Source organism: Hippocampus guttulatus, chromosome 4 (assembly GCF_054856545.1).
Source record: "Hippocampus guttulatus isolate MCC_2025c chromosome 4, RoL_Hgut_1.0, whole genome shotgun sequence".
Classification (NCBI taxonomy): Eukaryota; Metazoa; Chordata; class Actinopteri; order Syngnathiformes; family Syngnathidae; genus Hippocampus; species Hippocampus guttulatus.
The window spans coordinates 5,367,083-5,390,016 of NC_141264.1; the positions used below are offsets into that span (position 1 = coordinate 5,367,083).

Genomic DNA, 22,934 nt, shown 5'->3' on the forward strand with positions numbered 1-22,934 from the left:
ATAATGGTCCTCGAGGACTGGCGTTTGACACCTCTGCTGTAGGTTGTTGAAAATATTTAAACGAATACCAAATTTATTTGCATGATTTTATCACCATTCCAGGAGCGTGAAAGGGAACGGGACCCTCGGGAGAGGCACAGAGATCGAGAGCGGGAGAGAGATCACCGTGAGAGAGAGCGCCGGCAGAGGGAACGAGAGCGGGAGAGAGAGCGGGAGAAGGAGCGAATGAGGCGGAAAGAGGAGTGGGAGAGGGACAGGATAAAGCGAGATGAAAAGGAACGACCGAAGATGCGTCCCCCTCGAGACATGCGGGAGAAGAAAGATGACAACAAACTCAAACCACAGTCACCGTTAATTTTGCCACCCAAGTAAGATTTCACCAATGTCAACCTCTCTCACATATTAGGACACAAGCAAGCACAGATGGTGACTTGAGTACTTGTGACTTGGGTTGGAGTCGACTTGAGTCTCCGTTTATCTACTAAATTACTACTAAAATACCTGAGATTTGACTTGGGAGTCCAAGAATCGGGACTTAACTTGAGACTGATGACTCAAAAGTCCTCATTGTCATATTCATGCTTGGTTTGATGATTTGCTAATCAGTGATAAAGTAGAATATCAGTTGATTCCGGCAGTAGTTTTCAAACATTTTTACGAAAGGTGTAACAAAAAAACCTATTTGAATCAGCAAATCTGTTTTGATTTAAAAGATGAGAATATATTGAGATATGTATTGGTTTATCTTTTATTGTGGAGATGTCTTCGAAGGAAATGCCACATGTGCAGTACTGCCAATTCATTATTTATGTCAAAGGACAAAAAAACTCACTGCATCATACCCTTTTGAATGATACTTCAACTTCTACTAAAGCATTTTTAAATCCCAATATCTATAATTCTATTTGAGTAATAAACATCAATACTTTTGCGCCTCTGCAGAACGCACCCATAATAATTTTTTTTGACTGTTCCGACTTACAAGAAAAAATAGCAAGACAACCCACAAAATACCGAGGTAAAACTGCAATCGGTGAAGTTATGGTCACAAATGAAAACTCGCAATAGAGTGGAGCCGAAATAACCTTAATTGCATTGAAAGGTTGAGAGGAGTCTTGGCGATATTTGATTTGGATCATTATGCTCATATTGCACCTTCAAGGTATTTGACATGATCTTAGGTAATTTTTTTTTTTTTTAATGGGAGCAACAGAGATTTTGAATTTTTGGGATTATTTGTAGTTCAAAGAACACGCAGAATTGCTCCGAAATAGCCAGATCTTTCACATCAACAGAGGACACCTTTACAGATAATAAGATCAAGAATGTCCCTCGTGAGTATGTGTTGGAGTTTTTACATATGGTGAGAGTATATTATCAAATTGTTTGGTATTTTTATCCAAATTGCTAGCAACGTGAATGTTAGTCTCCAGTTATGACCAAATAGTTGTAGTCAATACAGCTTGCTTAGAGCATTTCTTAAAATCCCTCCATAACCTTTCCTTTTTTATTTTTCTTGGGGGTCTACAAATGACTACTATAGTTTTAGGATCACCATTTACCAAAAGACTTTTGGTGCATGTCTTTGCCTTGAAATAATTATTTAAATATGGCAGCAACTCCTAGCCTTTTTTGCCACTGTACTGTATTGGTGTTCTCATTCATCATAGCGTCATGTCGTGTAAAGGTTGATAAATAACAGCTCGACATTTTCACTGAAGCGTGATGCAATGTTTGCTTCAGCGTTTATACTCAACTTCCTGTAAAGACCTCACTTGAGACTGGATTATGGTTTTCCTGAAGCCTCATAAAGTAATTTCATTATCCTGATAAGCTGTGAAAACATCTTTGTTTACGTTGCATTATTGTTGACAGGCTATATTTAACTCGTTTGATTTTATGAGCCAATTAAATTCTTGGTCAAATGTGCAGGGCCTAAAAATAGCACGCGAGTCTATTTTTAATTCGAGCAACGTAATGCGTGTGTTGAGTCTTTTATTTGCTCTGGCATCACACGCTTATGGAATGTCATAGACCACAAATCATGCAGTTAGTGTACAAAGACAATATGTCAGCACATCTGCGCTGGATGAGATAATTGCCAACTCTCCAGACAAAGCTCATTTAGTTTAATTTTCTGTTCTTCCTGGTGTAGTGTGGTGCTCATCTTAAACGATCAGATTTGTCACAATCAACCAAAACATGCAAATGTGCTTTGATTTCACTTTGCTAACAGCGGTTAGAAACCCAAGAGTGGTGTGTTCCCATTGCCTTTTCATTTCCTCCCCTTCAAGATTTAGATTCATGCTTTGCTTAAATTAAATTCTGGCTTGACACAAACAAATGTCAAGGCCCCCTGCTGTGTGATGACCTCTTTTTCCAACATTAACTTGCCGCAGATTAACCCTTCTCTGATCCTTCGCACTGTCACAAGAAGTAGTCTCTGATGGTATGAAATGTTTTGACAAGGTGCCACTTGTTCATTGTTGGAAGTATAGCAGTCGGTTATTAATTTGATGCTGTATCAGTCTAAACTCAGTCATTTGTGAGGAAAATGTACAAACAAAACAAAAAAATGGTTATTTACATGCTATATTAATAACCTGCAGCACTTGAAGAAATCATCAAAGCAGTCGTTTTATACAGACTCGTCTGATCAGACGTTTCATCTTGTTCCCATCTTTTCAGCCGACCAATGGAGCCTCCCATAAAGAAAGAGCTTGTGCCAGCAATGAGACAACCAGATGAGTGGAAGGACCCTTGGCGTCGGTCAAAATCCCCCAGGAGAAGATCTGCTCTGGGCTCCCCACCCCGAGGTCGTCGGAGAAATCATCATTCGGGTTCCTCCGTTTCACCGTCAAACTCTTCCCGGTATGCGCGCAAGCGAGTCACCATGCCTTTTATGTTGAAAAATTAATTAGAAATTATATATAGCTTGTGATTTTTTATTTTTTTTTACCTGCATCAAATGATGTGAGATTCTTTTACAGCCCTCCACGGTGTCCCTGTATCTTTTGGTTTGTGTCACCTTTTTTCTTTGTTCCTTAATCTCGGCAATGTTACGCTGTTTGTCTGCCGCAGGTCTTCGTCTCGCTCTTCGTCCTACACAGGCTCTGGGTCGTCGAGGTCCCACAGCCGCTCCACCTCATTCAGTTCCTACACCAGCCACTCCTCCCGTCACAGCTCATTCAGTGGGAGCCGCTCTAGGTTTGTTTGCCTCACTTGCGCCCTTGGAATAATTTTGTACCTAGTCTTTGCTGCTTTTAATGCAGGTGCTCACAAAATCACACAAAATTGAGATGAGCTCAAATAGCCCTCAAATTCATATTCCTTGCTGACTTTTTAGAGGCCATAGTTCTGGGGATTACACTTGACTCACACCCATACACAGAGGTGAGAGCACTGCTTTGATTCCCAGCAGAAAAAAAACTTGGGTCATATTCGATCATACCTTGCTTTTTTTCAATTAAGATATTAAAACTAACCCATTCCTGCTTTTTTCCAACTACTAATATTTCTAAACTTAGGTCCATGTAATCTCAGTCAGAACTCGAAAGGATCATTTATGCCTTGGTTTCCTCATATCTTGACAATTGCGATTCTCTTTTCACCTGTGCTCAAGATATCGTCATTGGACCCTCTCCATTGAGTTCAGATTGGATTTTCCGTTCAGCTACTTCACTCTCGTTCTTGCGCTGGCTCTCCGTTCCTTTTAGGATTCAGTACATTTTAAGTCACAAGAGCCCTGAGTGTTCAGGCTCCACATGCCGTGGATTTGTCGTGACAGCCTATTGCCGATTGTTCCTCACAAGAAGTAAACTAAAGGTGAATTGAGCCTTGCAGTCCGTTGCTGCCAAATTGTGGAATGAACTTCCATTTATTTGAATTGTTCCAGCTCAATTCACGCAATGCAATTAATCTGAGCATCTCATAATAGGACGAACTTGCTTATTATGACCTGACCGCACCAAATCCCAAATTTTGCTGACACTGCGCCAGCAGTTTGGGAGAAGCAGCCCGCCAAATCATTCAAATTTCGTCAAAAGCAGGCGTCGCAGCCAACGTTTGCACCCCCAATAACTTGGAAATCACTGGACCAATCTTCAAAAGAAAAGTATCACTAGAACAAGACCTTGATCAACTTTCCTGAAATTCATCCCACATCTTCCCTAGCAAATACATTGTTTTACAGGGGTGATATCTTTTGTTTTCCAGGAAACTTGTGTCAAAAAAGGCATACCCACATATTTCATGGTGAAGTTTCCATTTCGTAATGCTTAGTACCTACTCCACAACTTAATCTTATTTCATTTGGACCATATTAACTTCAGCCGATCACCTTGAGCAGATGGTCCTGTGAGGGTTTACAGTATTTCCCTGTTGTTTGACCATTGGGGAATTCCTATTCCCCTGTTCCCATGTTTAAAAAAAATCTACATGTAACTCTTGACCAAATGGAAACAAATGTCAGACATCAAATTGAAAGTACTTCTAGTCATTGGAACCTCTATACGCTGACACAAAAAAGAATGCTTGTCCAAGAGATTCATTTGATGCATCCCAAAAAAAAGCATGTCTGGATCCGTAAGAATTTCAAATAAAACATATGAAGAGCAGCCACACCGGACAGCATATGTTTTGTTTAGTTTGACATTTGTGGAGTTATTCCCGAATGACATAGACCAGAGGTCCCCAAACCTTTTTTCCCCACGGACCGGTTTCATGTCAGACAATATTTTCAGGGACCAGTCTTTTTAAGGCCGGATAGATACAACAATATAATACGATATGACCTGCATGAAAAGTGTGGTATCTTCGAAACATAAAAATTAACACGAATCATGACACGAGGAACGTCCTATCTGGCCGCAACATTCTCTGGTCGCTACGTAACGTTTAAACGTGCCTTCAAAATAAGATACGCCACAAATTAAAAGTGCATGAAAAATACCACTCACCATTGCCGCTTATTATGCAGAGTAGGCTTGGTGCGTGTGAATCTCCCGTTGAGATGAAGCCGTATTTGAAATATGACTCCTGATACTGTCTATTAATTGTAGCTTTCTCTTTCTTGAAAGTCATAGGCTCCTCTTCTGTCTCCTGGCTGGGCCTTTTCCCCTTCCCGAAAAAACTTTTCAAAGACGTTTGTTTTTTATGCGGTAACCTATCACGTGACCGAGATGCGCGCATAACAGAGAATGCGGTAATTTTTCAAAATAAAACATCTTTCAGATTCCGAAATGAATAAAACGGAAGGAATGTAAGTTATTTATTGTGTGACTATTCTATAAATATGTGAAGTCCTTATGTCAGTAAAATGGACTTACTTAGTTGCCGCTTGCACACACTGGCAATATAAACATGTTTCAATAGGGAGGCAATCCCTTTCAAAACGTTTATAGCAAGGGCTATTGTTTCAGCTCCTTGGGCGGTTGGTGGTTTTTATTTCAAACTAATAAACGACATAAATGGATACACCTTAACTGATTTTTTCAGAAAACGTTGACATGCCTTTGAGTAATTTCTATGGGACACTAAGCAGTCTTACAAATTCCAACAACTGGAGCTATTGATTGCAAATGAGATTTGAACACACGATGTCATTTTGCGGACGATTTGATGTGTCAAAAACAAGAGTGCACAGAAATCATCAACCACAGGTGAGTTTTTCCTTCTCCCTGAGAAATGGAAAGCAGGCTTACTTTACAAAGGGCTTGCCCTGATTTTATTTTGAGCACTGTATATAAAAACATGTCAGAATAAGAAAAAACACGTCCTTGTGTGCTACATTAAACTTTTTCTTGTTGACTTCTGATTCAGGTCAAGATCGTTCTCCACGTCTCCCTCACCAGCTCCAGTTGTACCAAGGAATGCCAAAAATAAACCAGACGTTCCTCCACTGCTTGCTAAAGGGTAGAAACTAAGTTCATATTATTTATTGAGCTGTAACAATAGATTGATAGAATCAAATGTTTCAGGTCAGACAAAGTTATTTCTATTCTGCAAAAGCATGTTTCAACCCCTCAGCTGCTCCTTCTACCACTCCTACGATAAAGTATTCATCCAAACAAACTTTGCACATTGTCTCTTTGAGTTTTGATGTCACCATACACCAGGGGTCCCCAAACTTTTTCCTGTGAGGGCCACATAACTTTTCCCTTCTCTGATGGGGGGCCGGTGTCGGTTTGTAACAGAAAAAGTGTGACAATCGTAGGGGAGCTTAAAAAATTTTTTTGTTTTCTAGAAAGCCACACATAACCAAATAACCCTTTCCAGGTTCTTTACAGAAAAAAAGTCAGGAAACAAATAATAACACTATTAATGAAATAAATAATAACTAAATAACCCTCTCTGAGTTCTTCACAGAAAAAACAGGAAATAAATAACTAAATAACTCTCTCTGGGTTCTTCATAGAAAAAAAAGCCATTGAACATTAACTTTCTGTTGTGCCATGCACAATCTTAACAGATAAAAGTTCAGCTCAGTTGTCAGAGCAGAATCTCTCTGACACATATGAGCAGTCTCTTAAAGTTCTTGTGTTCCTTCCTTATAATCCTTTTGTAGGTTCCAGTTGGCTTGTAGACACCGCTGTTTGCAGTTAGGGTTTTTTTGGGGCGCTTTTAACACAGTGACGGGTCATTTTGACCCGAGGACAACAGGAGGGTTAGAGGGCCGGGCCAAATGTGCTGACGGGCCGTATCCAGCCCGCGGGCCGTAGTTTGGGGACCCCTGCCATACACGATACAGGGTTAGTCTTTTTTCCAGTAATGAAATGTGACAGTAATTCTCTGTATTGTTTTTGATAGTATGTTTTCCCTGTGTTGTCTGAACGTTTCAAAATATCCTTAACCCCCCCCCCCCCTTTACCCCCACTCCACAGCATGCCGTTGAAGCAGGGTGCTGCACCCACTCCGCGCAGGGATAAACCCCCCATGAAAAAAGCTCAGACTCCACCACCGCCAAGTGGACCAATGAGCAGGCCTTTCAAACCCTTGCCTGAGGGGGGAAAGCCTTCCGCGAATCTTCGGGAGACCAGCGGCGTTGTTGTTGGGGGCGGTGGTAATGTTAGTGCCGCTGGTGGTGGCGGCGGTGTAATGGTGAGACAGCTACCTTCCCGGGAACCTGGCAAGCCTCCCAACCAGAGGGAAGGAAGGCAGAAAGAACGGCAGCAGCATCCTCCTCGGAGGTAGGCAGGAATGTCAAAATCAATGTTGATTTGCACGACTCACAAACTGTTTGGGATATTTGGCTTTCGGGTGAAATTCGGGACGAGCCTAAAAATGCATTCAAACCTTGACAGGTGAACTTCATGTGACCTTCTCTAAGCTTTTGAATGCACATGTCCAACTATGATATGTTTCAGTACTTTTTGCACTAGTTGCTTTTCTCTAACGAGGGGCTCAACAGCAAAATTCACGACATTGACCAATAAGTGTCCTGGTTCAATTAGAGCTGGTGTCGACCTCATCGTGCGGTTCACATTTTGACATAATGAGACCAAGACGACACTTAACAATGGAGCAATTATTCAGTCATAAAATGGATAATTCAAGATTTAGTGGTATCCTTTCATTATCTGATAATTGGTCATTCTTTTTAAAGCAAGCCTGTTTACGCTGTGTTGTCACTTATTTCGTCTACGGTTGCGTCTCTTCTTTTAGGCGGACTGTAAGTGGGAGTGTTAGTGGAAGTGGCAGTAGTTACTCTGGTTCAAGCTCTCGGTCCAGATCGTCTTCGAACTCCCTGTCACATTCACGTTCCGGATCCAAAAAATCCAAGTACGTCGACACTTTTTTGTTGCATGTATATAATTGTCCGCAAAAGTAGATGTTTTTTTCTGTTTGTTTTTTCTGTTCCTAGTAGTAGTGGTGGTGGTGGTATTTATAATTAGGTACCTTGTTTAACACAGTTAAGCAATCGAACTGCAATAACTTTTTCAGTTAAGCTTTGTAAATGTGATGATGTTGCTTGGTTTACGCACAATGAGATCCACATTAGAAAAACATTGGAATTAATTGAGCTAGGTGGCAAGTCACGTCAGAAGTTGGAAACATTGTGGGAGGGCTTGATGAGAAATCATTGATTGATTGAACATATAAACCCAACGTGAAAGACAGAAACAAAATCAAAGAAAAAATCTCAATTCGGATCATGCTTCAGTCCGGTATGTATGCTCAGAGTATGAATTGGAGGTAAGATCAGGCCTAAAAAATCCAGCCCGATCCGGCTCGCGGTTATTAAAGCCCGACCCGGCCCGAGCCCGACCAATTTACTTGATTTGCAGGCCCGAGCCCGAAGGAACCCCGAAATTTCATATTTTATTTGTGAGGACTCGGGAGGAGGAGGGTGATTTATGATAACAAATTAAAGCCTGTCTTTTGTAACGAAATCTAAGTTAAACAAGATTGTATAAACATTTACATCTTTTATATTTCTGTTTCTCTAGAGGGTAACCGACAATTTTCCATCATTGACGGATTTTTTTAAGAGTAGACCGGAAAAATTTAAGGCCGTCCATCATTTTGACGGGTTGAAAATTGGGCCATTAACCACAGTACGTCCTTAAGAATCTAGCGCGGCACTTTGAGAGAGTAGCAAAGAGACAAAGAAGAACAATGACGGGTGGATAATATACAGCGACAGGAAGGAGTTCTTTGAATTGTCATTGCAAGAGTTTAGTACAGTACGTGTTGTGATGAGGCATCTTATGGGGGGGGGGGGGGGTTGTTTGTTTGGGGGGGGTGGTTTTGTTTTTTTTTGTTTGTTTTTTTGCGAACCACAGTCTCTCGTGGCCAAAACTATTCACGGCCTCGAAACGCCTCAACGCACTAAACATATTTATTTACAAAAAGTCAGCGAGAGAGAAACCCGGCCCGGCCCGACCCAACCCGAAGCAATGATTGACATTTTAGGCCCGACCCGAAATTTGGGTCTGGCTCGGGCTTAAGATCTTACCTCTAGTAAGAATAAGTCGGAAAAACGTATCTGGTCCTCCCTCTTGTTCTCTATAAATTATTGAAAATTTATTTTGTCGTGTTAATAAACAAATAGGTTTAATCATAAATATGTACCAATATATATTCCAAACCGACCCCCACACCCCTCCCCGGGGCCCCAAAAAACACTTCTCTTTACGTACAGTCAAATAACTGGCTGAGCGTGACGTGTCGACCCTCAATTTTTACACAACAGAAAAAAAAAACAGGCACGCCCCTTCAAACACATATATATAGATCATCTAATTCTAAAACTAAAACCTAAAGTCCTGAGAATAACAGATTCAATGCAGTTACTCACGTTAATACATCATTGATATATTTTTGTGATACTATATTTTTAAACCTCTGTTTTAAACCTACTTTTCGATTGTATTTAATAATTTGTTCCATAAATTAACACTTTTCACAGAAACAAATGTTTGTTATTGTACCCCTTTACACAATGCAGACCTCTCTGATTTCAAACCGCTTCTGGATTCTGTGGAAAAAGTTGGTTATTGTGTGCTTTGTACATGATTTGTGCTGTTTTGGATTTACTAAATCATAGAGTTTAAATGTTTGATTTGATACATAATGGATTTGTTGTTCTATATAATTTGCATGCTTAATAATTCGTGTAGCTCTTTTCTTGTAGCTTGAATTTGAGACGGAGTATTTGTTTTGCAAGTATTACAGCATTATCAGATATGGCGGCAATAATGAGCAATATAATGTATAAAAAGATGCCTTATTTCGGAGATCCTTGGCGTTTTACCGGATACCTACAGCTTTAGATTTCTCTTTGAACCTTTTCTATGTGTGATTTCTAACATTATTTTTCATCTTTAATAACTCCCACAAATGTAGTTTCATTTATTCTTTCTATTTCAATTGAATTTACGATAATTTTGACATGGATTTAAATTTAATTTGAGATGTGTTTGAATCTTATTTCATAGTGTTGTGAAATTGTGACCCGAGCATCCACTTATGACAGGAGCAATCGAGACTGTTGTTGAATTGGATGGTTTGAGTGCGTAGTCGAACCTTTCACATTGAACAAAATCTGTTGTCCTGGTCAACCAGTTCTCAATGCGATGAGAAAAGACAAATCTGTTCAAGAGGACAAATTGTGTTTACAAGAACATTTTCAAAGTAAAGTTTGAGCAGTCTTAGGTGGAAATACAGGTGCCGAGTAAGTGATTCATTCACCTCCTGTATTTTTAACTCGAACAACCCTTTTACTGTTACACGTACTGTAAACATTAATTTTAAAATCTCTCTTGTTTCCACATGCTTGATCTTGGGAAACCTTTCAGGAAGTCCAGGTATGAATTTTTCCCTTATATTGTGTGTTAAGGGAAGTGCCTGTGTTTGTGCTGGCAAAGTAATGAACCTGACATGTTCGTGTGTGGACATGCTGATGGCAATGTTGCGCAATGTGTGAATGCTTGTTCCTTTCCACATAACTGATGCAATTGCTTTTGGATCACCGGCTTTCCCTTGCCACAGGTCTTTGAGTGTGAGCAGTGTGTCTTCGGTATCATCGGGTTCATCGGGCAGTAGTTCCATGCGTAGCGCAGACTCTGACGACATGTATGCTGACCTGGCTAGCCCTGTGTCTTCAGCCAGCACTCGCTCACCTACGCCAGGGCACCCACGGAAAGAGCGAGTGGTCCCCCCTCGGGATCGACCTCCACAGAACAGAGACAAGAACAGGGGTCAGTGTGGAATGGAATGCATAGTTCTTCGGACTGTGGGCAATTCGGTGTAGAATCAGCCCGTACAGATGTTTTCCTCATGTGGTCCGTTATCATAGAGAGGGTGGTGAAGAAAGACGAACCCTTAAGGGAGGATCGCAGGAAGATGAACCCATCTGGCGGCCCACCCAGAGGAGGCCACCCCATGCCCAGACCAGTCCCCGGAAACAGAGGTGGTCACCCTGCACACCACCCTACTGGAAATATGCCCCCACCGGGAATCTATGGTGGTCCCAGTTCCCATAAAGACATCAAACTCACCCTTCTCAGTAAGGTAATTACCCATCTTATTAACTCATTCAGTGCCAGCCAATTCTGGACCAAGTCTGAAAAGACGTTTAAAAACGTCTTTGGGAGTGAATGAGTTATGGGTTGAACAATTGATCAAATTCAAACCGCTATTGTGGATGCACATGTGTTGGAATAGTTAGCCATCTATTGAGCTTTAAATAAACTGTTAAGTAGTACGGTCAATGAAGCCCAACTCGACAGTGTATCAACATCTGCGTGCGTTGTTAACCTCTATCTTACACCATCATGCATGGCGTCTCCTCAACTATTGAATAAATTTGGGATTTTTTTTTTTTTTTGTACCACACCACTAGGCGCAACAAACAACCTGGATTTTAAATTAGACCACAATGCGGAGTGGGAAGCCCTTTGAAAATAAAACTTAGTTGTTGTTTTTTTTGGGGGGGGGGGGCATTTTTAAAGGTTAAAACGGCTGCAGGCAGCCGACACCTTTACTGAATGCTGGTGGTTGCTTGATGCGTCACTAGATTAAGTTTGCAAATAAGTGAATGTGAGGCTCTCTGAAGCTCTTTGTGCACCCCCACCCTATGATGTATCACAGGTGTCAAAGTGCGGTCCTTGAGGGCCGGTGTCCTACATGTTTGCCATCTATTTCTGCTGCAACACACTTGATTCAAATGATCAGGATCATTATCAGGCTTTAGAGCTTGCTGGTGAGCTGATCATTTGGATCAGGTGTGTTGTAGCATGGAGAGATGGAAAACATGCAGGACACCGGCCCTCAAGGACCGCACTTTGACACCTGTTTGTAGATAGTGTTCGATAAGTGCACTCAATTTCCCATTTTAATCAAATTGGATTGGACATCTATTGGACTATGACATGTTTTTTTCAGAAAAGCACATGACGTGAATTGATTCAAACATCATTCAGTCATGTAAGCAGGAAGTGACATTTTGGGTCAGAGTCCAGGCTATATTATACTGTATTTTCCGCACTATAAGGCGTATAAAATTGAAAAGCATTCAATTTTCCCAAAAGCACTTAGATATGCTGTTAGAGTCTCTTTCTATTCCCCATTGAGTGGTTTCCCTGTTCATGTTCCTATGCCATCTAGTGCTGATTATTTGCAGGAAGTAATTGTAACCGAAAAAAGTTCTGCCTGACACTAATTGGCATGTGCATTCGCCAACACACACTCAAACAAACAAACAGACAGCGATTTTGTGAACTCTGCGCAGCCATTATGAAACGAAGATAAAACCAAAAGCATAGTTAACTACTAGCAAAACTTCTAGGCGATATTTAGCCCCTTGTGGATGTGAGCCCATGAGGTTTCTGTGCCTGTTTGTTGAATCAGTTGTCTTCATAACTTAATTCTTTCATTTATTGTTTTGTAATGCCATTTGTATTTACATGTTGCACATCTGTGTTTGTGACCAGTTCTCACAGTTGGCCAAGGGATATAAACACTATTTTTATGGACTACGTGTCGTGCTTCATGCTACATCCTATTGGAGCTCCATATGGATCAATATTCTGATTTATTCGACGTAGTATTCTAAATGTTCTGTAAAGCGTTTTGTTACAGCTGCAGCAATTGTGAAAGCGCTCTATAAATGGAGCTGGATTGTATTGTATTCACTTTAGCATAGTGCCATCTAGTGAATGCATAACGCAACCTCAGCCACGACTGTAGGTTTGATTTTATGTGCCTTATAATGTGGTGCCCCGTATGTATTAAAACAGTTTTAAGATAGGCCATTCATTGAAGGGTGCGCTTTATACTCCGAAGCCCCTTATAGTGCGGAAAATACGGTACAATATACAGTATACATCCCTCAATATACCGTAGTGCCATGACTTATGAGTGCCACAACTTGGTTTTCCGGGTGCAGGCAGCTTCAGATCCCCCGTAAAATGTGTGTGTGTGTTTTTGGGCGGTAGTGCTACAGTCACCTGTCCCCTTTGACTCATTTATTGAACAGCGCACATAGTCAATCGAAAATGAAAAGATTTGCAAGGGGCATGGATGAGACGTTCACACTCGCTAGCGCAACTGACACCGGCCTCCTGGTATCATTTGCAAGGCCGTGCACCTGCAAAATGACACACAATTGTACTTGTAAATTGGTTTACGAGCTTGGTACAAGTTAAACACATAAGGAAAGGTGCAACTGGGTTTTTTGTTTTTGTTTTTAACGCGTAAATTGACGGGGGGGGGGGGTTGTTTTGTTTTTTTCCCCCAGCAGCAAGGTGGTGATAGGGGAAACAGAAAGCGCTATCTCCCCTCAGACAAACACCGGCCTGGTTCCCCCCTCAGCAAGAGAATGGCCATGTCTCCTGACAGAGGTGAGAAACATCCTAATGCACATTTCACTACGCCAACAAAACAACTGATCTGAACTGTCCCACATTATTGCACCCTTTCTTTTGGGTTGCCACAAATAGTGCTACCATACTTGCAAATGTAGAGGCAGACTACAAAGGGAGCCCAAGACTACTTGTAGTCTTGATACCAAAGTATTGACTTTCATACTATGCCTGCATAAAGTACCTTAATGCCCGCATTGAACCGATAGCATGGCAACAGCTAAAGTCATCAGTTAAAAAAAAAAGCAGCGGAATAATAGCTCACAGCCTGACGACTTTTCTTTTTATTCGTATTAATTCAAACAATTATTATACGGATCATCATTGGAATCATTTTGATATAATACAGAATGGAAAACAACCCTTTTTTTTTTTAAACACACTAGATATTTCTAATTATATCCGGTACTGTGCAAAAACTATTATGGCACCAATAGATTTATTGCTTCTTATATCCACCTTTGGCAGGATAAAATATCATTGAACATTTACCGTTTGACATTTTCTCAACCACCAAAACTGTCGAATGGAGAATGAAGGCGCGGGGATTTTTGACTATTTATTGTGACACAAGTGACTTTCAAAACAAGTGCCGTCCATTCTCCCAACCGCTTATTCTCTCTAAAGTTGCGTGCATGCTGCAGCCTATCCCAGTTGTCGTTGAGAAAGAGGCATCGTACACCTTTAACTCGTCACCTGCAAATCGCAGGGCGCAAATCGACAAACCTTCACACGTACGGACAATTTAGTCTTCCGGGTTTTTGGAATTCTTCTTGATAGGTGTCAGCTTTGACAGCTTGTGTAGTCACACTGTTTCGTCGATCAGGGATGGGGTTTTTTTGTTTAGTTTTGTTTTGTTTTGTTTTTTTAAAGACTGTTTTGGTGCTTTTTATTGGAAGCAACCCCTGTTTTTCATGGGAAATGTATTTTTTATCAGTGTTTAGTCAAAAATAAATTGGGGGATTACAAAAAAACGATCGATGCATTATAGTGGTCATCAATCACATGCAGATTTTCGATATGGAAGGGCCAGCCCTGTCCCTATCCACTTTATAGTTTGAAGTTGGAATATTACCATTCACCACTAGATTGCTAACATGGCCTACTTGAATTTGAATTGAATACAACTTTATTGTCAAATGTGCTGTACGTATTCAATTCAATTCAATACTTGTGCTTATGCCGGGTCTTCTACTGCTCTGTACTGCAATGTGAGTAGGCCTAATATTTTTGGTAAATTTTAAATGATATGCAGGACAAATATTGTACCTGAATACGATAATAACTTTGAGTGAGTTAGATTCTGTGAAAAAAATGCACAAAACTAGTTCTTGCCTTTGACGCGAGTTTGCTGTTCTGCAGTTTTTTTGCCATCCTTGAATGGTAACTTTTATGTACAGGAGCCGTTTGCACTGGGGGAAAACATATCACAGTATGTTTGTTTAATTGTTCAAAGGCTTTGAATTGAATCTTCTGTACATTTGATGAAAAAAATATTTCAGCAGCTCGGATAATGGATGGATGAATAGATACTCCGATGTACATTGATTCAACGGAAAGCCGACAATTACACATACTTAATCCGGATGTTAGCTGACAACATTGAACGAAGACGCGTTTGAGTTTGTTGTTTTGCTTTTACGAGCGTAGCCATGTTGAGACACGAACACTAGTAACAGTAAAGAGATTTTCGTCTCTTTATAAACACACTTGCTAAACCGCAGTGGAACGAATAAAAGACAGTTGTCGTAAAAAATATATTTGGACAAAAAGGGAAACACACAGATTGGCAGAAAAATGTGTCCATCCGACTTCGAGTGTCGTCTCGGCTAGCTTAGCTTATCTGTTGTCTTGTGTGACGTCGTTGCGTTGGCGCTGATTGGTTGAAATCAAAAGACGCGCTTGCGTACGTGTTTGCGCTGAAGCACGCACAGCAGAGAGCAGCGGACTATCTACTGCTGAGGCTCGCTTAGCTTGAGTGGCGTCGCCACAACAGTAATATCCTCGCCTCGCATTCTCATGGCCTCGCCATATCTCGGAAATTTTGGCGAGAACGGAAGCCACAAAGGGTGCACGTGTGCACACAAAAGGAAGATTAGTCATTGAATGTCGAGTATTTGAATTGTGTTTTGTGTAAACTAATTCATGGGTGATCGGCCAGGTGTGTGTGCGTACATATATATATATATATATATATATATATATATATAAAATCCTCATCTCACCCCTCGGGTGGTGTCCGTCCGTCATTCAGCCCGGGTCCTCTACCAGAGGCCAGGAAGCTTGAGGGTTCTGCGCAGTATCCTTGCTGTTCCCAGCACTGCACATTTCTGGACTGAGATGTCCGATGTTGTTCCCGGGATCTGTTGCAACCACTCATCTAGTTTGGGGGTCACTGCCCCGAGTGCTCCGACCACCACAGGCACGACTGTCACCTTTACCTTCCAGGCTCTCTCCAGCTCCTCTCTGAGCCCTTGGTATTTCTCAAGTTTCTCGTGTTCCTTCTTTCTGATGTTCCCATCACTTGGGACCGCTACATCCACTACAACGGCTCTCCTCTGCCCTTTATCTATGATCACGATATCTGGTTGGTTCGCCATTACCATCTTGTCAGTCTGGATCTGGAAGTCCCACAGGATCTTAGCTCTGTCATTCTCCACCACCTTCGGAGGTGTTTCCCATTTTGACCTTGGGGTTTCCAGTCCATACTCCGCACAGATGTTTCGGTAGACTATGCCAGCCACCTCGTTATGGTGTTCCATGTAGGCTTTCCCTGCCAGCATCTTACACCCTGCAGTTATGTGTTGGATTGTCTCAGGTGCCTCTTTGCACAACCTACACCTTGGGTCTTGTCTGGTGTGTTATATTTGGGCCTCAATGGCTCTGGTGCTCAGGGCCTGCTCCTGAGCAGCCCGGATGAGTGCCTCTGTGCTGTCCTTCAGGCCAGCCCTCTCTAGCCACTGATAGGACTTCTTGAGATCAGCCACTTCAGTTATGGTCCGGTGGTACATCCCGTGTAGGGGCTTGTCCTCCCATGATGGTCGCTCTTCCAGCGCCTCATCCTCTGTTCCCCATTGTCTGAGACATTCTCTGAGTACGTCATCCGTTGGAGCCTTCTCCTTGATGTATTCATGGAGCTTGGATGTTTCATCCTGGACAGTGGCTCTTACACTCACTAGTCCCCGGCCTCCTTCCTTTCAGCTTGCGTACAGTCTCAGGGTGCTGGATTTGGGATAGAACCCTCCATGTATGGTTAGGAGCTTTCGGGTCTTAACGTCCGTGGTCTGAATCTCTTCCTTTGGCCACCTTATTATTCCTGCAGGGTATCTGATCACTGGCAGGGCATAGCTGTTTATTGCCCGGGTCTTATTCTTGCCATTGAGCTGGCTTCTTAGGACTTTCTTCACTCGCTGGAGGTATTTGGCCATAGCCGCTTTCCTGTATGTCTGCCACTGTTATGGTAACTGGGTTCTGTTCAGGGAGGTTGCTGTGCTCCTCTCTCAGGGTCACCAGCCATTGTGCACTGCTGTTATGTGCAACCTCCTTCTCCCATTTGCCTTTCCAGTACCTTTCAGTTTCCAGTCTTGGTGGGTCAGCTCTGTTGTTAGGACCCTGCCACTGAACGTACACTTTCGCAGGTTGTGTTGCGAACAGCCTGTTTATTCGTCTGGCCTCATTCTCTTTCGTGTACCGCTTTAGGCGGCTGGACAAGGCTTGGAGCCTTTGTTTGGCAGTTTCGAGTGCTTCAGGTATGGTCATCTGGATGTACCTCTCGGGTATCGGCCTTTTCATCACACCTCTCTGGGCCTCCGTCAGTTGACTCACATCTTTCCGAGCCGCCTTGATCTTTGCCTCCAACCGTCTTTTCCATGGTGGGTAACGTATCTCATGGCTTCCATGGTTGCTCTTATAGCCAAGCATCTCAAGGATCACTGATGCTGAAGCGTATATCAGCTCATTGGTTTCCGTGATCGTTACGGTAGGGATCGCCCTCAGTGCTGCATTCACACTTTCCATGAGACTTTCTCAGCTGAGTAGATTACAAATGTTTTGAATATACAATAATCCCTCGAATTTCGCGGTTAATTGGTACCAGAAAAACCACAAAGCACACTTTTGATGCATTTTCTCCCCCCATGTGGGAATTATAATACTGCATTACTTTGTCGGCTAAATATCACGGTACTGGTACCGGTACTGTAGTGCAACACCACACAACACCCCCCACCCTAACCCAAACAAACGTTTGTCTTTCCTGACTGAAAAGTGCCCAAAATGCTGGATGGTCTTCCATTGTCCTCTTATCTCTGATGAATCTAGCAGTGGTCCCAAAAAAGCCAAGAATCAATGCTAATTGCCTCATCAACCTCTTTCAGCTCGTGATAGGAGGATATCTGGTCGACCCCCACTCTCCCCTCGAATGGATCGCCCCAGAGGCCAAGGACCCCGGGGGCCACTGCCCCCCCAGGGGGACAGGTTAGTGGAACTGTCCGACGTTGGCATGACATGATGTCAAAAGCGTGGTTTCTTAATTACCCCAACCCTTCATTCATGCGTGCACACAGACAAATGCACACACATTTGTCATCGTTAGCAGCAGCTGCAGGAATGTTTGCTCTGCACACAAATGTTTGGCCTCAATGAGGAACATGCCATAAATTGACTAAATTAATCGCTCTTACGGTAATATATGAGAACCCAATGATTAAACAACACGTCCACCCATTTGACACAATTTTCAAATCTCCAGATGAGTGTGGTCAAGTAATACCATCGTGAATCATGTAAGCATTTCTTGTCTGGTTTTGTAGAAAGCGTCCTCTGTCACCACCCCCGAAATCATCTGGAAAAGGGCCCGGAGTCCAGTCTGGCAAGCTCGCCGCCACGGCTCCAGCTGCCGCTTCCAGTAAACCCAGCAACACCCTGTCTCGTCGCGAGGAACTACTCAAGCAACTGAAGGCCGTGGAAGACGCCATCGCTCGGAAAAGAGCAAAGATCCCCAGCAAATAAGAGAGAATCCGTTCCCCGCTCCTATTGGCTGGCTGGCTGTGCTGTCCACGCCAGCACACAGTGCGCAGAGCCCAGGCCACTCGCAGGTCGGATCAATTCCCAGTGAATCCTGCTTGACTCTTCTGCCTCCAGTGGACATGTACAAATGTATGGCTCATGTGTACATTGTGTCAGTGAACATGTGGCCTCCACAGGTTTTGTCTTAGAGCATCTTTCACTCCCAAATGCCCTCTTTGGCCTAGTCGTTGAAAAGCAGGAGGGGAACCACAGGCATGCTGGGATAGAAAAGTCTAATTTGTCTACCAACCAACAGAAGGTGTCGCTCTGATCTTTGAGTGGGAAAACAGTCTATTATTTGTGCGCCTGATGAATAGCAAGATTCTCTAGAATCTGCTCTCGCTGTTTGTTGTCTGTGGACTCTTTTTGATTTTTGTTCCAACAGATCATCCCCCCCACCCAACCCCGTTGTTTGTTTTCTGTATGAAGTGTAAGTTCAGTGTAGTAGGACATGACAACTGCAAGGCTTCCCAATCCTTTGTAAAATTTTGAAATTTGTTGCAAGTCTTTAGTGTTTATTTGTAAGTGACAACACTGCTCATAGGTCCACCTTAAACCAAAGGTCTGTCCAGAGTTTTGTTGTGACACCCTGTTTGTCACACATCAGGGGCTCAAGAAAAGTATACATAGCTGTGGTGAGGTATGCCTTTTTAACACACAAAAAAAAAGCATTTTATTTTCTTCATAGCTCTTCTCAGAAGTTATAAACCAATGGTTTATTTGTCATATTTGTAGTTGGGGGAGAGAGGTTGCAAATGGGACATTCGAGACAAATTTTGTGACAAAAGCCTAAATAAACTATTTTGATAAAGAGCACTGTTGACTCCCCTTCCCCCCCCCCCCCACCCAGACCTAAAAGCATGGGTCCCAACATGTTGCCTGCATATACTGTATGTACACACACACGCATATATATATATATATATATAATACACACACACACACAGCTTTATATAACTTGTTGCATTTGTGTCCATTGACAAAAATCCGTTCCTTTGACTTGCGGTCTTTCAGAATGACGCACTCTGTTTACAGCTGTTTGACAAGTGTGAATGGCGTGTGTGTGTGTGCTTATTACGTACGTTGCACCTCAGTATTTTAAGCGCTTGAAATGTGCCTTTGCCAGGAGCAATCGGAGCGCACTTAGCAAACGTCGTATCACGCTAATTGGCCGCACAATCGCATGTCAAGATGAGATGAAATGAGGTGACTGAGTTAACCGTGTGGCCCCACCTCCAGCAGCCTCAGATGTCTGAAATAGTGCCAACATGCCATCATCATGACCACGCCTACTGAGCACTTCAAACCTGAGCGACTCCCACACTTTTTCCGACCCACTCCACTTAATAACAATAACAATTCTTCACGTCATCACTGAGCGCGAACTGAGCCCAACAGCATTGGTGACTGGAATACCTGTATGTATTTAAAATACTCATCATCAAAAGAATCAAGTGTGGAGAGAGAGAGTGTGGCCTTTTGCGAGCTCCAAGGAATTTAAACAAAGTCGCATAAGAGTAAATGTTAGTGGCATAATCAAAATGTTGTATTCTTTGGCTACAAGCTATTGAAATAATTAAAATGCTGCATTCTTTGGTTGCATGTCTGTAGTGCCTTGTGAACAAATTCCGATTTTCCTTGGCAGACAGACTGTTTTTCCTTATGATGACCTTCACATGCATCAAAATCACATTGGACTTAATATTCTTCAACTGTCAGGGGGTAAAGGCCCAGTGTGTAAAAATGTTGATTCTCAATGTTCACTTAAAAAACAGGTACATCTTTTCAATAACATGCAAAAAAAAAAATGTTCTCCATTTTTTAAAAATGAAATTAGAGGTGAAGTAAACGTTAATTATATGATTTGGTGCGCAATTCACACAGATGGGTGCCATGTTTCAAAGACCTCTTTCTGTTACGGATAACCGAAGGAGACAAACTTAACGTATTTCCTCACTACGATGACTTCAGTAAGCGTAAAAAATATGTGGTCTCTCCGAGACACCGTAGTGCACATGCTTCAATTTGCACGCACTTCGAGTTTAGGTCATCGCATTCCGTTAGCTAACCGCTATCCATCCATCCATCCATCCATTTTCCACCGCTTATCCGGGGTCGGTTCGCGGGGGCAGCAGCTTTAGGAGAAAAGCCCAGACTTCCCTCTCCCCAGCCACTTCCCGAGGCGTTCCCAGGCCAGCTGGGTGACATAGTCTCTCCGGCGTGTCCTGGGTCGTCCCCGGGGTCTCCTGCCAGTGGGACATGGCCGGAACACCTCACAAGGGAGGCGTCCAGGAGGCATCCTAATTAGATGCCCGAGCCACTTCATCTGGCTCCTCTCGATGCGGAGGAGAAATGGCTCTACTCTGAGCCCCTCCCGGATGACCGAGCTTCTCACCTTATCTCTAAGGGAGAGCCAGGACACCCTGCGGAGAAAACTCATTTCGGCCGCTTGTATCTGGGATCTCGTTCTTTCGATCACGACCCATAGCTAACTACTAGATGGCACTAAATTCTACACACTGTACCTTTGAAACAAAAATCCCAGATGCTCCTGTAAAATGAAGGGAAGCGGTAGAGATGACTAAATGGGTGAGAGTTGAATCGTTTCATTTGAATGTGCGTTACTTGTCGATGGGCAAACTAATAGCTGCTAGGAAACTGCAGTTGTTTACATTCAAACTTGAACTCTGAAAGCTAATGCAAATGATGTCCTACAAGTGAGTGTGAGATTACAATTTCAGCATCCATATTGTATCCCATAATTTTCGTGAATTGTAAGACAGTACATTGTTTTACTTCTTGTGTATATTTATGTTGAGGCTTGCACACGGCACTTGGTTACACTGTGATTGTCAGTGAAGTACTACTTCGTTGAGTCAATATTTCACACTTGTTATTTAATGCCTGTAATCTGAATCCGATGATTTTGTTACCTGCACTTGTATGCTGAGTCTGAAATGCGAACTTGTGTTTTATGAGAGGTTGGCCCCTGTTGGCATTTCCTTTTTGGCTTTTCTGTAAAGATTTGTCATTGGGAAGTGAAAGGTGAGAGGGCAAAAGGTTGAAGAATTTCTCCTTTATTTGGGTTGTCCACATTAGTTACTTCATCGTTTTGGTCATCATTAGGGAATTTGAGGGGGAACATACAGTGATTGGCTATATTCAGTACAGAGAGAAACAAGGTGATGATGAATTTATGAGTGGGCATGGATGTGCTTTTTTTTTTTTTTTTTTTTTTTTTTTAAACGGCTACAAAGGTTGTGGTGTGACAAATTTAAACGCATTCATGGAAGAACCAGCCGTTTGCTTGTCTTCTAAGGACTGAAAAATGAAATACCGGTACATGTGAGCCCTGGGGAACAATCAAAACTTCCCTCTGGATAAAACATACTGACAGACATTTGACAGGTACTTAAAATACCGACATGAAATTTGACACCTACTACAATGACATGGTGTTTACAGTGAAATGGTGTTCAGCCGTCTTTCTTGAAATCAAGTTCAACTTGTATCAGAATGCTGGAAAGAAAGAAGGAAAAAGAGTTGCTGAGTAATTGGCCGTGAGAGTGGCCAATTGGTAATTGGCCGTGGACTGTGATCGCAGACTGCTGACCGCTAACAACTTCCAGTGATGCAGGGTCACCCGCCACCAGAGGTTAAAGGTGACCTGCTTTTTTTTTAAACCCTTTCAGGCACCAATCACGATAACCTGTAACCTGATGACATGATGAGCTGTCCACTGGAGTGACCACTGTCCCTGAGAGGGTTAAATACTTTTTTTTTGTGAAAGTGAAACTGATAGGATGTAGTCAGCACTAACACAAAAATATATCATGTTAATAACACGCTCACAAACACACACATCTTTTTTTTTTTTCCATTTCCCGCTACACCTCTCGTGATTGACTCGGGACCAGTCCGTGTGCTACCGATCAATCGCGATGTCTGGTTGGGCACCTCTCCCTTATAGTGAAGACAAAAGTGAAAGCAGTAAGATCCGCAGATGTGCAGAAAGTGAGGGTGAATGGAATGGTGTCAAGTCTTTATTGTTGACAATTTAGAGGCATATTCTCACCTTGCTGTGTAAATCTTATAATACCTGGCTTGCATATCTTCCAAACGTCTGTCATACCCACTCTGCGCAACCATCGATAAGTGGTGCGGTTGAAATGTACAATATGTTCAGGCCAGAAAAAATTGGGGACCACGAGTTGGCTAAAACAGATGACACCTTCCATGTCATAAGAATTTGACGTCTTCGCACCAGCGGTTATTTGACACCATTGATGCCCATCTCGGTATGCTGAAACCCTGGAAATGCATCTTCCCTTAAGTCAAGTCAAGTCAACAGTATTTATAGAGCACTTTCAAACAGCCATCGCTGCATACAAAGTGCTGTACATGGAGCAATTTAACATGCACAATAAACAGTAAGACAAATCGGTAATAAAGGCGGTAGAAAGCACCAAACAGTAAAACCAAGAACAAATCTAAGTCATGCTG

The 22,934-nt window shown here is 42.4% G+C and overlaps 1 protein-coding gene across 1 annotated transcript in view; it reads left to right on the top strand.

Annotated features, from left to right (window-relative positions):
• zc3h18 (zinc finger CCCH-type containing 18) overlaps nucleotides 1–19,244 on the top strand; it is a 33,195-nt gene extending 13,951 nt beyond the window's left edge. Inside the window, exons 9-20 of the mRNA XM_086109259.1 lie at nucleotides 103–368; nucleotides 2,689–2,871; nucleotides 3,082–3,207; nucleotides 5,821–5,913; nucleotides 6,882–7,187; nucleotides 7,663–7,779; nucleotides 10,299–10,307; nucleotides 10,492–10,700; nucleotides 10,799–11,013; nucleotides 13,244–13,343; nucleotides 17,741–17,840; nucleotides 18,176–19,244. Coding sequence (XP_085965385.1) covers nucleotides 103–368; nucleotides 2,689–2,871; nucleotides 3,082–3,207; nucleotides 5,821–5,913; nucleotides 6,882–7,187; nucleotides 7,663–7,779; nucleotides 10,299–10,307; nucleotides 10,492–10,700; nucleotides 10,799–11,013; nucleotides 13,244–13,343; nucleotides 17,741–17,840; nucleotides 18,176–18,374 — 1,923 coding nt within the window. The 3' untranslated portion in view covers nucleotides 18,375–19,244. The remainder of the gene's footprint in view (nucleotides 1–102; nucleotides 369–2,688; nucleotides 2,872–3,081; nucleotides 3,208–5,820; nucleotides 5,914–6,881; nucleotides 7,188–7,662; nucleotides 7,780–10,298; nucleotides 10,308–10,491; nucleotides 10,701–10,798; nucleotides 11,014–13,243; nucleotides 13,344–17,740; nucleotides 17,841–18,175) is intronic.
• The last annotated feature ends 3,690 nt before the right edge of the window (nucleotides 19,245–22,934 follow it).